We start from the raw sequence: 17,500 nt of genomic DNA, 5'->3' as shown, positions 1-17,500 counted from the left end.
TCAAGCTACTCAGCAAACCTGTCACTGGGACCCCGGGACAAAGACGGGCACACGCTCCCCCACCTCCCTCAATTTCCTGCTCATTTCAGAGGCCCGTGCACATAATTGGAAAACAAGTCACCGTGCAAATGAAAGGCTGATGGAACATGCCATCGCCACTCTAAATTGATGAAGAGGAGGTTCGCTGAAGGCTAGGGGTGGTCCCCCCCCCGAAAAAACCGACGATTCAACGTATCGATCGGAAGACCCCGGAGACACCGATCGTAGCGGGAACCATCGGAGTAAACGCAAATTGATGTAGAAAGGATTCGCCATGTTGGAAAGCAGCTGGGAGCAGTTGTGTCGGCACAGTCGGGAATGACTTTAAACCGGAGAGAGAAAGCAGTCAGACAGTTAATTGTGCTGCGTTGGGAGGGGTGACAGCAGCAGAGCCAATTACAATACTGCTAATTTAATCGGGCACTTGAAAGAAAACACCATTTGAAGGAGTACAACGAGTTCCTAGTGCAAGTCTCCACCGAGGCTTCGTGGTGGGAAATGTAGCTTTGGAACGTTTAACGGAGCGACTCACTCAGCTTTTGAACACCTTTTGGTTTGAAAGATGTGACTGCAATTAATCCTTAAAGACATTTGGAGTTCAGACACTTCACTTTAAGAATGAAAATGCCTAGATTAAAAGAAACAATCCACTCGGTCAACCATTGGGCGGCTATGGGGTTTGCTTGACAAATCTTGGCGGATCAGGACAGATCTTAGTTGGGGACACCCCTGCTAAAGACATTACTTTAGTCTTTAGACAGTCTTTTTCTCTTACTTTCTGCTTTTCTTTCTCTATCTTTGTCGTTTTATCTACAATATTTCTCTCTCTCACTCTGTTCAAGGTTCTCAAACGTTTTTAACTTCATTACCAAGCACTCCAAAGGCCAAAGGTCTTGGCCAAAGACATGCATCTGAAACAATGCTTACCACTTTTAGCTTTGGTGCAGAATTGTATTTTGCTATCTATAAGCGAAATTATAGCAGCAAAAGGGTAGAACATAAGGTTGATGACACACTAGAAGATTTAAATATTCAGAAAGCCAGACTCACCCCACCCCACCTATAAACTCTACTCTCATTGGCTATTGTCGGTCTGCACTCTCGGGATGAATCTGGACTTGCTCAGAACCCTGAAGATGCCAAGTCATACATATCAAACATGCTTACTCATATGTGATTGGTCTGTGAGTTGATTGGGGTGGAATGGGATGGGAAGATTGAATCTGTAAAACTCCTCACACTAACAGATAATCCTTGCTGACCATTTGACGAAGCCTCGGGTTGGAATTTTCCCTTTGATTGTCAAGATGGGCAAATTTGACGCGAATTGGTCCGATAATCCTGTAGTGTGTCCTCAGCCTAGAATCACTCTCTAAACAGCATATCTCACTGGGCTAACTGGTGACTACACTGTACTTGGGACCTCTTAGAAACTGCTCAAAGACACTTACATCGTCCTCCAGGTCGTCCTCCGGCGAGGAGTCTTCCTTGGGGTCCGTGTTCACGGTGGGGTCGTAGGTCAGGGTCCTCCCGTTGCAGTCGCCGTACTCCGCTATTATGGACGGGCAGAGGGTGGACGCCTGCAGCAGCTCCAGGGACCCCGGCCGCGGCTTGCCACCGACCCCCGCCTCCCCCTCGTCCTCCCCGCCGTCGTCCTCCTCCTCTCCCCCCTCCCCGGACAGCAGGCTCTCCCGCTCCCCGCTGGTGTCCCGCCGCTTGAGGCTCGGCGCCCGGCCCAGGCTGTTCCAGCTGGAGCGCCGGCTGCCCCACGAGCTGCCCGACCCGCGCGGGGGGAGAGGGGAGCGCCGGCCGGGACTCGAATGGCACTGGACAGACAGGAAATACCAGTGAGAGTGTGTGTGTGTGTGTGACTCCTATATCTCCTCTATCAACCTTTAAAGAAAAACCAGAGGGTAGATTTTTCTTCTTTTTCTGAAGTTGCCTACAATACCTTACATAATATTGGGATATCCATCATTTTAGAATTCAATTCTGGCTCTTGGACTTATTTCACCCCTGTCAGCAGTTTATAACCTCATAATTTATTATGATTTTTTGTGCAATAATTCAACTGTGCAATAATTATTTAATTATTTACACTGGTGTATATATTGGAGTATGATGCACATATTGTACATAATTCTTATTTATCTTATTTCTATATTATTATTATTATTATCATTGTTATATATTGTAGTATAATGCACATATTTTACATATTTCTTACTTTCTTATTTCTATTTTTCTTATAATTTCTTATAATTTCTCTGTGCTTATATATATATTCTCTTCTACAATGTGATGTAACTGCAATGTAACCCAATTTCCCCTCAGGGATCAATAAAGTATTTCTGATTCTGATTCTGAATTCCCGTCAAATATATAAATACATATGGCACCTGAATTTCCAAATGACTAAACACTGGTTTGTGAATGGACAGATCCATCTCCTTCACGAAGGGACAGCCGTCACTCACCAGGGAGCGCTGGTCATAGGCCGAGGGGTCCATGGAGGCGGAGCTTCCCCGACGGGACTCCCCGTGACCCATCCCCGCCTCGGAATACCCCAACCCCACCTCGCCGTACCGGGGCCCCGCCTCTCCGTAGATGAGCTCCTCCCCCAGGATGGACTCGGGGCCCAGCGAGCTCTTCGGGGTGGGCATGGGTGTGGCGGCTGTCCGCATGATTATGGGAGGAGCCAGAGAGCCCCGGTCCACGTGGCCGTTGGCTGTCATCATCAGGGAGTACATCTTTAGCTCTGGAGGAGGAGGAGGGATCATCATCATCATCAAAATCTTCACTATCATTTTCATATGTTTTTGGCATCATCATCACCGTCATTGTCATTTCTTGTTGTAAATCTCTGTTCATCACGTCATTTTTCTCTCCTATTCTCTCCCTTATTTTTCTCATTCTCTCCCAAATCTCCTCCTCTCTCCTCTCATCCCCTACTTCTTCTTCTCTTCCAGCCGTTGATCACACAACCCTTTATCCACTTATTTTGGCAGCCACTTTGTAATGAGAGTTCGACAGTCCTGGACCTCCTTTTTGTCCAAAAGTCCTGGACAGTCCCGGACCTCTTTTTGTTCAAAACCAGACCAAGAGGAGGCAGAAGAAAGACCAGGAGTACTCTGCTGTTGTTTAACCCAGTAATTCTCAACCTTGTTCATATCAAGGACCCCTAATTTAGTCCACATTAGGGCCACGGACCCCCATTTATGAGATATTTTCTCTCTGACCCAAATCTGAGAATATTTTTATTGTCCAATATGGTTTTGTCCAGAATTCCATGACCATCTGTATTGTAGGTACAGAGATAACAGTGAATAAGTTCTTGTAAATGAAATAATGGTGAATTTAACAATTCATCAACTTACTGGGGACCCCCTGGAACCCCCTCAAGGACCCCTGGTGGTCCCCAGACCCCACGTTGAGACCCACTGGTTTGACCTACCTGTGTCTCTGAGCTGCTCCACCTTCTCGTCCTCCTCAAAGTTGTCTGACTTCTTCTCATCGTCCGACTCCGACCGGTTGGCATCGCCCTAACATGCAAATGAGCAAAAATGCTGTTATTTTTAAATTTAATTTCCTCAGTTTACCATCCTGGAAAGGTTTACATTACATTTCAATCCATTTCATTGAAGTTGTTTTTTTTTCATAAATTCTTGATCTTTCTATGTGCGTTTTGGTTACATATCCTCTGCCCAAAAAAAACCCAAGATGGCCGTCCTCACCTCAGCCTGGAAGCCCTCAACCAGGATGGCCACTAGCAAGTTGAAGAGGACGTAGTTGCCAAAGGTCATGAGAGCGACAAAGTAGAGAGCAGCCAGCGGGGAGGTGGAGGCCATGCCGTTGTACAACACGACGTTCCAGTCCTCCTGGGTCAGAATCTGGAGAGAGAGAGATAAAAAGACAATTAGATTTAATGTAAGACCATAGACGTGAATAGGGAATGGGTGGAGAGGGAGGGATGGAGGGCCAAAGTGAGAAAGAGAGTGAAATGGGAGCCATGGGCGTGAAATCAAAAAGAGATGGAATGGGAGAATGATAAGAGACCGGGCAGATGGGTGTAAAGGATGTAAAAGGTTGAGAGGTGGAAGAAAGGGGAAGAATGGAAAGAGGACAAAGAGGAGAGAGAGAGAAGACGGGCAGGGGCAGAGTTTCAGTCATTACTGCTCTCATGGGGTCCATACGCTTTATAAAACCCAGTATTGAGCTACTTTTATTGCCATCGCGCAGCAATACTTCAACTTGATACACATGGGGCTTACCATAGGCTGATGCAGAAAATGTGTGTGTGTGTTTGTGTGTGTTTGTGGGTGTGTGTGTGTGTGTGTGTGTGCGTGTGCCAGTGTGTTTAAATCAATGTGAGTGATGAAAGCATTTAAAACTGGGCTGTTGTTCATGATGCAGCATGAAAGCCCACTCCGTCTCTGCCCACTCATTAAACCCTGTGGCAGGGAGGCAATCCACTGTGTTTTTGTGTGCATGTGTGTGTGTGTGTGTGTGTGTGTGTCACACCACGTGTGTGTGTGTATGGCTACTCTCCAGATGTCTATGGTAAGTATATAGTGAGTATAACTCCCTCAGATGGCAGTCACTTCTGCTCGGTAGTGGGTAAAATGCTTCTTCAGCATCTCTCTCTCTCTCTCTCTCTCACACACACACACACACACACACACATACACACACACACACAAACACACCAAAGTGAGACAGTCCACTGCATTCTGTGTTCTACCTTTCTGCTGACGCATCCACTATAGAAAAGAGGACAATCTATCTGGAGCGATTGAACAATATCTCCACAGAGAGAGAGCAAGAGATAGAAATAGAGGGGGGGAGAGCGAGAGAGAGAGAGGGAAGTAGAGAGAGAGTGGGTGTGGATAAGCAGAAATTCTCGTTTCACAGCATTTGACTAATAAGCAGAACTTATCAGTTTAGTTTTGCGCACGCATACAAATGCACACACACACACACACAAACACACAGAATGAGTGAACGATTGTTACACGCAAACAGAGGGAAGGACAGCAAATGGGTCTGTTTTTTCACCATGACACAAACACACACATAATATATACAGTATACAGTACACTATATATATAGCTCTGTAAATTGCCTTATGGTCACAGGTTTTTGTGAGTGGGCAAAAACAGAGTGATTCTCCATGCTGCATTATTAAATACAGTCCAGTTTTTAAACATCACTTAGAGTGGGAAATTAGCAGTGAGCACGAGCCAAATGCTGGTGAATATTTGGCTGTGGCTGAAGGCTTGCTGTCTACACAATGCTGACCTTTTGGAGGATTTTGACTCCTAAAACTCTGTGGGTTTGGTTTGGGTTTAGCTGACATTTTTGGGGGATTTATGTCCGACCAGATACAAATTTTGAAAACCAGGGTCAAGCTGTAGCTGTAGCCAGCAAACACAGAGACACAGTGTCATTTGTCTACTGCAAAATGCTGAGCAATGGCCCAGATTAGGGAGTCAAGAACTAATTTGGAATACAGTGACGATGGCCCAGAGCAGGGAGTCAAAAACTAACCTGGAATACAGTGACGATTCCCACAGTAGGGAGCCAAAAACTAACCTGGAATACAATGAAGATTCCCACAGTAGGGAGTCAAAAACTAACCTGGACTACAATGACGATTCCCACATTAGGGAGTCAAAAACTAACCTGGACTACAATGATAATTCCCACATTAGGGAGTCAAAAACTAACCTGGACTACAATGACGATTCCCACAGTAGGGAGTCAAAAACTAACCTGGAAGACAGTGACAATGGCTCAGAGTAGGGAGTCAAAAACTAACCTGGAATACAGTGACGATTCCCACATTAGGGAGTCAAAAACCAACCTGGAATACAATGACGATTCCCACTTTAGGGAGTCAAAAACTAACCTGGAATACAATGACGATTCCCACAGTAGAGAGTCATAAACTAACCTGGAATAGAGTGACGATGGCCCATAGTAGGGAGTCAAAAACTAACCTGGAATACAGTGACGATTCCCACAGTAGGGAGTCAAAAACTAATCTGGAATACAACGACGATTCCCACAGTAGGGAGTCAAAAACCAACCTGGAATACAATGACGATTCCCACTTTAGGGAGTCAAAAACTAACCTGGAATACAGTGACGATTCCCACATTAGGGAGTCAAAAACTAACCTGGAATAGAGTGACAATGGCCCAGAGTAGGGAGTCATAAACTAACCTGGAATAGAGTGACGATGGCCCAGAGTAGGGAATCAAAAACTAACCTGATATACAGTGACGATTCCCACAGTAGGGAGTCAAAAACTAACCTGGAATACAGTGACGATGGCCCACAGTAGGGAGTCAAAGTTCTTGCGGTCAGGGATGGTGTCTCCGTTCTCTGTCTGGAGGCTGAATTTACACCCAAACAGGTGCATACCCAGGATACTGCAGAGAGAAATTAGAAAATACACCCATTATGATTTAAATACATGTGGGTGATTATGTGTGCATGCAGTGTGTGTCCGTATGACTTTGGTGGCGTGTATGTGTGCGTGTACCTAAAAGTGAAGATGAAGAGCATCAGCAGCATGCAGAAGGTGGCCACGTTGTCCATGGTCTTCATCAGCACCACCAGCTGTCTCCTCAGGGCGGGCAGGAAGCGAACCAGCTTCAGAACCCGCAGCAGACGAAACGTACGCAGGACCGACAGCCCTCCGTCCGCCTGGCCGATTATCTCCCACACACTGAGCACAAAAAAAAAACATAGAATTTGTCTTAATAACACTTTTGGACTTGGATTTGTTTGGCGTGTCATTTGGTAAATTTAGTCTGTGACAGTTGTAACCATGTTGAGGTTAGGCTGATATATTGGACGGATATCAGCCTTTCAACGTCATCCACCTCCGGAATGATGATGATATGATGCAGTCTGTTTGATTATCTATTTACTGTATAACTGGATATGCATAAACACACAGTGACATGTGCACCATGGTCTGAATGCTTTTTCAGGGCCGTTTTCACCCTGCCAGGAATATAATTTGGGGGTAAATGTTAAATAGTTGTAATTGTTGGGAATCTTCAGGTATGAAATCCCATCTATATTGACATCCATATCAGCTTTTGAACCCCAGTATACAGTATATTGTGTATTGTATATAATGTGTCCAACTCACCAACACACATTTTGTCAAATGCCAATGTATCTCTACCACTTGACTCCTACCAATTATTATTTTGATTCCTGTTATTGCTCATTCTAGAGATATAAAGTAAGGTAGGATGCATTATACCACTGATAGAAAAATGCAAACACTCTGTAGTGTGCTGACTAATCTCATATTAACTAATTTCATGTATTAACGAATCTCATATTAACTCATATTGTACGATATAAAAATTATCTACTACATCACAGTATATTACACACATTTCAGATAGTAGTGGCTCAGGAGCGATCGTGCATTCATTGACCCCTTCAGCAACACAAGCAACACAACACCAAGTGTCAATCTCAGCAACTCTCTTGTCACCTCGTGCGATGTGAGCTCCATCAAACGAAATGACAGCCAGACAGCCAAACCTAGACTCCGACCGGGCTCCACATTCTGCTGAGGCAGCAAGCCAAGCCGGTCCTGCATGATCCATCATGAGCGTGTCAATCTCGGCTAGAGTAACGACGGGTGCTGCAGCAGTGAACCTGATGCTCAAAACCGAATGACTGACAGGCTGGAGCAGAGAAAGGAATGAGGAGTGGCTCTAAATCTGAGCCTAGTGGATGTCTAGCTACTGAATCTATGTTCAATGCAGCCATTTTTATTTTGCTCTAGATGTTAAGCGGTCATTTTTCTTCATTTCCACAGTCAAATAGTGAATTAAGGGTATAATGAAGAACAGGCATGTCGTGATCCTCATGTCAGAGCTGCAATCATTTTAAAAGTGGCTTATATTTCCCTGGGAGGACAAACCACCACGGCGAGGAGGTCAAAGGTCAGCGGGTGATCATCACCTGATGATGACGATGATGCTGTCGAAGATGTTGTAGGGGTTCCGGATGTAGCCGAACAGGCCGAAGGCCAGCAGCTTGAAGACCATCTCTAGGACAAACATGCTGGTGAAGACGATGTTGCTGATCTCCAACACGTCCGTCAGCTCCTCGGGCTGGAGGGTGAGGGAGAGGGAGAGGGAGAGAGAGAGAGAGAGAGAGAGAGGGAGAGAGAGAGAGAGAGAGAGAGAGAGAGAGAGAGAGGGTGGGGATAGAGTTTGAAAGAAACCAAGAAAGCATGCAAGAAAGAAAGAAGAAGAGAGAGAAAGAATCTGTTACTAGATTAGTATCTACTCCATTATCCCAGGGCTGTAAAACCCCTTTGCTCTTTGTGCGCTGGACTGAGACATTATCAATCAAGTTCAGAGCTGCAGTCAGGCCCAATCAATCAGATGGGACCAACAGTGCCCATCCATCACCGCTGATCTACTCCACTTAGCTTGTAGTCGAGTCACTGACCCAGCGAGGATCGCACTAAGGCCCTCTCATAAAGCATGTACTAATGGAACATGTAGCAGTTTGGGGGCCTATTAAACACAGTATGAAGCCACATTCTGAACTTTTCTTTATGGAAATGATTAGCCTGGAACAGCGTCGGAGGTCTTACTTTAAAAAAAGTAATGGATTAATTCTGCTTTCCAGAGAGAGAACAAGGCATTATATTAGTCCTCAAACACTCTTTCAAAAACAGCATGATTGTCATCCATCAATTTAGTCATGTAGGGTGCACATTTAGGAATGTAGGGCACTCTCTTTCGCCTCAATTAATTCAATATCATTTACATATTAGGCATTTTATTGACACTCAGCTGACTTCTCCAAAGTGACAGTTACAATGAGTCAGCAGATAGAGGTTAAATGTCTTAATCAAGGATGCTTCTACAGGGATCAAACCCGTGACCTTCCAGATACAGGACAGTCTTTCTAACCACTAATGCACCCTGCTGCCACCCCATTATGTGTGTAATTCCACAAGGAAATGCTTGAGCCTGAGTGACATTTAAGCTATTATCTGCCTTTGATTTCGCCTTTACAACCAAAGTTAGTTGAGTTGTGGCATAAATTCAGCTCAAACTTTTAAACTGTCTGTAGTGCTATATGGCACTGGAAGAGAAAGAATCTGAAAGTAACTTTGTGTCACTTGACAAGGTACACCCCCCAAAAAAATAATGTGCTGTATTGTTGATTTTCATTACTTATAGCAAGAGGAGTGACTTCCTCCAACAGAAACATAACAGGATTGAATGTGAATCAGTGTAGGAGTGCTGATTGATTGAGTGAGGATTAATGTCTAGATCCCCTAAGGCCTAAGCCATCTGATTTACTGTAATCTGCAAAGGAAGACAAATTCTGGGAATAGATACTCTAAATCAGTAGGCTAGCTTCCTCAACTTGTTCACCCCGAAAAGCAAATGGGAAAGGCTCATTATATAACTCTTGTTAACTTTTGTCATGCAAGTCCCTCCTCTTTAGCCGTTAGAACTCTTCCAGAACGTTCAGAACCTTCAGCCTCCCCCCAGGTCATTCCCCTCTTGGGGTACGATCACATCTACAGTTCTATTTCTTTGGTCTAAACCATAATGGAATAGCTTACTTTGTTGCATTTTTGTATTTGGTTCATTTAGGTTCACGCTGCCCAATTACAAGCAAACCAGGGCTTGTAAACGAAAGTCACATGGACGCACAAGTATCTTGATTATTGGACAGGAGTTTTGGTAACATGTCATCCCAGGAGGTTAGAGAGTTTGGCAGCAGGGGGGGGGGGAGTCAAAACAAATCTGATTCCAGTTCCTCTAACTATAGCCCAGGATGATGGACTTGTCTGCGCTCTTTGCTGTAATTTACCCTTTTTTGGTGTTCATACCAGGTAAGAACACATGAAGAAACAGCTGAATGTGAGCATCAGTCGAGATTCCGGCTTGACTTCTGACCCTCGGTTCATTTTGTTACGCTAGGCTTTCCAAACATGAGTAAACCGTCTCGTTATACCCGTATGACTTTGCGTTTTGGGGTCTTTACCTGTAGTCGGTTGGGATTATATTCTCACTCCTAACAAACGGCACTGCAATTTGCTTGGAAGATGGCCGAGACTTGCTTTTCCAGGTGTCTTATTTGGTGCCACCCGAGTTCCAATGCGTTCTGGCACTACCTGCCGCTTAGCTCTTCCTGGTCATCTCTTCCGACCTGGTCATCACTCCACCCAGTCTCAGCTCGTCTCCCTTACGATTTCCCATTGGCGGATGACGTTCTCACTCCAATCAGACCATCAGACCCCGTCTTCCATCACAGGCTGAAATCTCATCTCTTCTAGAAGTACCTCAAATCACCCTCTCCCCTACTCACACTAATTGCTCTCACTCTCCTTAGCTGATTTTATCTCTTTTCCGAACATTTCTGTCTTCCATGATGATTGTCTGGTGAGGAATTGGGACTATTTCTCTCACACTTGCACTCCTTACTATTTTTCCTTGTCATGTTAGCGACCCAGGAATTTAAGCTTATTATACTGCTGTACTCTAAGTCATTCTGGATGGGAGTATCGGCTACATGCCTAAGATTTAAATGTAAAGCAACAGGCCCACACATAATACTCACACATAATAGATTATTATGACATCCAAAGTACTGAATCATTCTGAGCCATAAATTCTCGTACTCTGCAGTGTGCAGTATAGTCTGTTAAGCCCCTTTAGCCTGTGATCCAGAGTTTTATTCTCTTGTCACAGCGGCCAGGCTCATTAAAACTAATTGCTATTCTTTTCATGTGGGGATCAACAAGCAGTAGGCCCATGGCCCATTTTGTGTCCTGGCCTATGGTGTGAAAAAGCAGGCGGACTGTACTCTGAGCTAATAAGCACTCTGAGAAGGTTAATAAATAAAATCTCGGGCGTCCGGCTGCTAGATGCAGGATAACCTTCATCCTGGGCTATTCTGCTCTATCGGTGTCCTGCAGAAACCTCAGATGTTGCCTTTGTTGTTTGCTGTTGTTAGAAATGACAGATATTGCCTATGTGCATATCAAATATTTTTACAAACCTGGAATTAATTGGAGTTAATTGAAGATTTTCATTTCAAAATGAGATATCCTTCATGTATGTCTTAGAAAACTATTGACAAATGAATTTCAGGTTACAAAATATTTCTCAAAATGTTTATAGCCTATAGTAGAGTGTTTAGAGTAGAGTGCTTAAATTGAAATCACACTGTAAAATGTCAAATGCACATAGATGTCAATGGGGAAACGACATTCTGGGAACATGTAGTGTATATGAGCATCTTGTTAAATGTTTTCAGCTGAGGATCTGAATGAGAAATTTACCAAGGCTAATTAAAAAAACGTTTTTCAGGCAATAGGCTGGTGACATATTTTAGGTCACAACCCATAGTTTGAGAAGCCAGGCCACTGATGCTCATGCTGCATTTGAAGCAGAAATGAAGATCATGATCATGATCACAGATAGAGGGCGCCATACCACACAGCACTGACCCCCCCCACACACACATACACACATACAGAGCACGCAACCTCATACAAAACCAGCAGTGACTGACACATCCCACCCCCCTCACCAACTCCATGCTCAAAGTAGTCTGCTGAGTCGCATGTGTATGAATTATTAAACAGCTTAAACCCCTATAAGGTAAAATGATTATAATGAAAGAAGGTGGCCTTCTTTGCTTCTGCTGAGGCAGAAGATGCTTGTTGATTTATGTAGAGAAAGGATTGATTTACTGATTAAACCTATTAATTCAAGGAAAAAACTACAATCAATATGAGAAACTCTGCAAGAATTAAATCATATTCATACTGAATATACACACACCAACAGTTTCTTTAATGTACTGTAAACTTATATAGAAAAATACATGGCTGTATGGATGTATTGATTAGATATGCAATTTCATAATTTGATTACAAAAAAGACCTTAGACCTCATACACATACACACATGTCCCCACCCTCTCTCTCTCTCTCTCTCACACACACACACAGACACACTATGCCTGTGTGACGTACTGAGCGGACATCATAAAACAGAGCCTATCTAATCCATTGCTTTACTGACCCTATCGACTGTGGGGAAAGTTGTGTGTCTTTGTGTCAATATCAAGCCGGTGCGCTGGGCCATTACTTACATCACTGCCTGCAGTAGTTTGATGGTAGCTTAAAAGATTACTGCTGAGGAGGGAACAACTGTGACCCCACTATCTGCATACTGTCAATAGAAACCGGGCTGATCAGTGGGTACGTACAGTATATTATATCCAGTCGAGTCGATTGAGGCATATTTCTCTATTTTTGGGCCGAGGGGGCACCGAGTTAATTGGGGCAGTCACGGAATTTGAACGCCGAAGCGGAAATGCCAGGGCAAAAATAACATGAGATGGTGAAGTACTGTCGGGGGACTGAAGGGAAATGTGTGTGTGTGTGTGTGAGTGCTGCGTGACGAGCGGAATGACGCCATGTTTGAGAAGAGATGGACACACAACAGAGCGGCGGCTGTAGTTCACCAAGCCAACATAGAAAAACTCTCCTGTGAGCTATGTGTATCCCATGCCAGTAAGCACTCTCTCAGCCAGCTCTCTCCACACACACACACACACACACACACCTTTTGTTACAGTAAACAGTGGACTATTGGCATTTTCCCTTTAACATCCCCTTTCCTCACACAAGAGAAAAGGAAGAGTGTGGAGGTTGCAATGCTACAAGATTGTCTTTACACCTGCCAGCATTATAAATTTATCATTACTTACTAATTTATAGTCTGTTGACAGTGGAGACAGACAAATATGTAATTGGAGGGTGAACAAAAACACAAAATTGATGTTAAGATTTGGTTGATTTACAATTTAAAATGATGTGGTACCACACTAGCATGTGTTTTGTATCTTTACACTGTGGCCCCATCACCCATATACTGTCAGTGTCAATGAGGCTGATGTGTGGGAGCACTATATCAGTGGTTCTCAACGTGGGGTCTGGGGACCACCAGGGGTCCTTGAGGGGGTTCCAGGGGGTCCCCAGTAAATTGATGAATTGTTAAACTTCACCATAATTTAATTTACAAGAAGTTAACACAATTAGAGAATGTAGAAGAACGACTGTTTTGATCATAGTTTCTCTGTTATCTCTCTACCTACAATACAGACAGTCATGGGATTCTGGACAAAATCATATCTAACAATAAAAATAGTCTCAGATTTGGGTCCGAGAGACAGAATCTCATTAAATGGGGGTCCGTGGCCCTAATGTGGACTAAATTAGGGGTCCTCAATATGAAAAAGGTTGAGAAACACTGCACTATATTATGCCCATAACACATAGTTGAAGGGTCTTAGCATCATGCTAAGAAACGGCTATACCCTAGTTTGAGAATCCAAAGTTTAATCCAGTTCTGAAGCAGTAAAAAAACTCAAAGAGCTGGCATGGACCCACAAATCCATAATGACAGATCAATTCTTGGACGTCTTCTCTGTTCTAGTGCTTTGATGCCTGAACTAAGACGAAACTAACTCAGCAAAACGATTCCGGTTCCTGTACTAGTTGGTGCTTTTAATGCGATGCTTTATTGACGCCTGTAGGGAAACTCTCTTCCCCGCTCCCTCCCCTCCGCAGGGAGGTCAGAGGTCAGGTTCAGCTACAGGACAGCAGCCCCCGGAGCTGCTAGGGAGTCAGTACTTTGCTTAAAGACACTTTAGCGGGGTGGATGATTGGCAAGATGGGGGGGGGTTTGAACCCTGTTGCTCCGGTTGAAGGGCAGGCTTTCTATTCGCTATGTCACCCTGCTTTCACACTGGGTGGAACATTAACACTGGGCTAACAACAAAAATATACATGAGGGTAGAAAGAAAAGGTAGAAAGAAAGAAAAATGTAGGAGCTGCTTGCTTAAAGGTTAGAGAAGCAGGGAGAGTGTGAGTGGGAGATCGCCCGTTCGAATCCAGCCGGAAAAAAAAAAAGTGAGTGGGGGAAGTGAAGAGAAACACTCTCCACTCCATCAATAACTCCCATGGAGGTGCCCTTGAGTTGTCAGCTTCATCCCATGATGCACTTTGTTTTATGGCGGCAGTGTAACATTGCCCTGCCATATAATATGCTCCCGAATACGCATTCATAGAAGATTCTGGACTTCACTAACATATTCCTGATTATTCGAAAACCCTGAAGAAGACCTTTCTCAGTGTTTGTGTATATAAATAAAACTTTGTGTGTATGACCGTGCCCTTTAGAAGAGAAGAGGAACAAAAACAGAAATGTAGACTTGCACACACACACACACACACCTTGACTGGTAGAGCAGCCTTAAATATAAAGCAGGGCAATGACACACACAAAGACAAACTCACAAAACAGCCGGTGTATATCTTAAGATGTAGGACAGAGCGCACGCATGCACACAAACACACCTTGAAAATTAGGGGCAGGACGCGTACACCTTCAAAATGTAGAGCAGCATCAAAAACACACACACACACACACACACACACACACAAACTGAGGTGTTATTTACTGTATGATATTCTATCCTAAGGCTCATAGACGGGGCAACGAAGAAACTCAAACCCCGTCCTTGTCTCGGACACATTCAGTCAAGTGTGTGTGTGTGTGTGTGTGTCTTTGCCAAGGCATTAGCGGATTAGAATAATTGTTTCTCCTTCAACGCATTGTGCATAACACAAACTCACCTTACAACGGTGGCTGTGTGTGTGTGTATGTGTGCTTTTAATAAACAAAAGACAAAAATCTCTCTCTCTCTCTCTCTATCTCACACACACACTGTCTACACTACCACCGCCTAACCCCCACACTCGCCAGACGCCCCTTCCACACACATATACACACTCACAGACTCATAAACCCTGGCGTGGTGTCAGATAAAGGGGGGGGGGGATGATGCGGAGGGGAGAGGGAGGAACTCTTACATAAGCCCTCAGTCTCTATGTGTGTGTTATTGGCCCAATAAGGCCATGGCTCTCCCAGTCGCTCCTTGTGTTTATACCACAAAGATAGCAACACACACACACACACACATCCCCCGGAGAGGGAATTAGAGGGGAGGGAGAGGGAGAGAGGGAGAGAAAGGGAGAGAGGGATGAAGGAATGAAGGGTAAATAACAGAGAGAGAGAGTGTGTCTTTTTGAGTTTTTGTGTATTTGCTTCTCTGCAAGGATAGGGAAAGGACGTGCATGTGTGTGTACAACCCATTCTATGTGTGTGTGTGTGTGTGTGTGTGTGTGTGTGTCCATGCATCCACACCCATTCGCTCCAGTGTGTGACAGTGGAATGAGGGAAACACATTGTTGGGTGAGCGGTATTATCATGGCCGACACTGCCCAGATGTTGGCCACACAAGGTACACCGGAAACACAACCCTGGAGAGTGTGTGTGTGTGTGTGTGTGTGCGTGTGTGTGTGTGTGTGTGAGAGAGAGAGAATGCACATTTTTCGTGTCTGTGTATTTAAACTAGAACCGTGATCTAGTGTCCACATCTCACCCTGGATGCACTCCACTCCGCTCTCCACCTAAGCCTGTAGTCTTTATCTGTGTAAGCCCATAAACGCTCCACCGCTCCTCCCCTCCCCTCCCTCCCTCCCTCCCCCTCCTCCTCTCGCGCGCTCTATCCTTTCCTTTTCCATCCCATCTTCTCCTCTCCCTCTCTTCTCCCATACTTCACCCTCCTTTGTTCTCACAGACAGACCAGCAGATGCCTTTCGCTTTGTCTCAGAGGGATTATGTCTCTTATACGGCTTAGACTGCAGAATAAAGCGATGCTATTCTAAAACCGACTGGAGGTGTTTAAAGTTGAATTTCGGTAACACTGTCTATGAAGTATGTGTTCATATAAGACATAAGTGTAGCTATAATAAAATGTGTGAATAATGCTGAAAGTGACACAGTCAATAAGAACCTATCATGTGTCAAAGAGGATTTAAGTAAAGTGATCCACACACTTTTTTATAAAACATTATAAATGAGCTTCATAACCACTTGTGAATCACGACAGGTGTTTATAAATAGTGTCATAAGAAAGTGTTACCTTTTGTGTGGTTGCTCATCGGTTCTGTTTCATGGAAATGGGCTTTAACATTATGTAAAGACAGACCAAAACCCCATCTGGTAGACTGGAGATGGATAGGAGATGAATGGTCGGGGTTTATCGTTGGGAAAGTGTGGGAGGAGGGCAAAGGTGTCACAAAAGATACGCCTGTGTCCATTACAGCCGACTCTTTTTCTCTTTTTTACTCGGAAGACGGACGACCGGCCCGAACTCTCTCAGCTCGGAGCCGTTCAGCCGTTCAGAGGTCTATCATTCACCCGATGTCACACACACACACACACACACACACGCCCCCCGAGTTCACAGAGCACTCTCTCTCCTCTCTCTCCCCCCTCTCACCTGCTCGTGGTACTCGATGCCCATGCTGAGGGTGTTGACGAGGATGGCGATCATGATCCCCCGGTTGAAGTACTTGCTGTCCACGATGCGCTTGAGCTTGTCCCGGAAGTCCACCCAGGCCTGGACCACGCGGTTCCTGTGCTCCGCCGCGCCCCGCCGCCGGCTCCGGCCCCGCCCGCACCTCAGATCCACGCCCTGAGAGGAAGATGAAGCGTTTAAGGTGGAGGTACCGCAGGTGAAAATTTGGACAATTTTGGTTGGATTGGTCAGTTTTGAGATATTAGAATGTTTTGTTGCTTCTAAAATAACTGTAGTTTTATAAAATATTGGTAACACTTTACAATAATAACTTCACTAAGTTAATTAACAGCAAACTAATGTGTCTGGTAATCATTTACTAATGGTGTTCATGTTAACTAAGGTATTCATTTATACATTATTTAATAGTCATCTTTATAAACTATTAAATAATGTATAAATGAATACCTTAGTTAACATGAACACCATTAGTAAATTACACATTAGTTAACTGTTAGTGTACCCTTATTGTAAAGTGTTACCAAAATATTTAAAACAACAATTGATTTATGCATTTTTATCCCGAACTGTGTCAAGTACACCAAGTGCAAAAGTAGCTACAAAAAAAAAATAAAAAAGCATTTTATTTTTCTTAACATAACATTCTCTGCCCTCTTTTTTTTTTCAACTTAACTCGTAGATATGTACAAAATTTTTTACATGCTGCTTCTTAACAAACGCAGCTGGTTATTTAAAGAGGCTTTTTTGACATGTTTTGTCATTTCACATGAAAAAATAGATATACAGTACTGTGCAAACGTCTTAGGCATATGTCAAAGATATCCATAAAGCGAAGATGCTTTCAAAACTAATGAAATGAAAAGTTTCTGAATATCAAAAATGTACAATAAACAGCAGTCTACTGGCACACTAATGCAGAAAACAAATAAACATCTAAGAAATTTATATGAAAAATCTAGGGTGCCTAAGACTTTTGCACGGTACTGTA

At 44.0% G+C, this 17,500-nt stretch overlaps 1 protein-coding gene across 1 annotated transcript in view; it reads right to left on the bottom strand.

Annotated features, from left to right (window-relative positions):
• The window catches only part of LOC139665942 (voltage-dependent T-type calcium channel subunit alpha-1H-like), a gene marked incomplete at its 5' end in the record, with an annotated part of 42,549 nt that extends 25,881 nt beyond the window's left edge, over window positions 1-16,668 (bottom strand). The window contains 8 exons of the mRNA XM_071545007.1: window positions 1,491-1,865; window positions 2,517-2,797; window positions 3,494-3,581; window positions 3,774-3,929; window positions 6,356-6,473; window positions 6,587-6,772; window positions 8,038-8,189; window positions 16,474-16,668. Of these exons, the coding sequence (XP_071401108.1) occupies window positions 1,491-1,865; window positions 2,517-2,797; window positions 3,494-3,581; window positions 3,774-3,929; window positions 6,356-6,473; window positions 6,587-6,772; window positions 8,038-8,189; window positions 16,474-16,668 (1,551 nt within the window). The remainder of the gene's footprint in view (window positions 1-1,490; window positions 1,866-2,516; window positions 2,798-3,493; window positions 3,582-3,773; window positions 3,930-6,355; window positions 6,474-6,586; window positions 6,773-8,037; window positions 8,190-16,473) is intronic.
• Between the last annotated feature and the right edge of the window lie 832 nt (window positions 16,669-17,500).

Source organism: Centroberyx affinis, unplaced genomic scaffold, assembly GCF_046629955.1.
Source record: "Centroberyx affinis isolate AG114_WGS23_722 - 3 ecotype Tasmania unplaced genomic scaffold, CSIRO-AGI_Caff_v1 ptg000251l_1, whole genome shotgun sequence".
Classification (NCBI taxonomy): Eukaryota; Metazoa; Chordata; class Actinopteri; order Beryciformes; family Berycidae; genus Centroberyx; species Centroberyx affinis.
The sequence above is the reverse complement of the archived record's forward strand: the minus strand, read 5'-3'. Positions and strand labels throughout refer to the sequence as shown.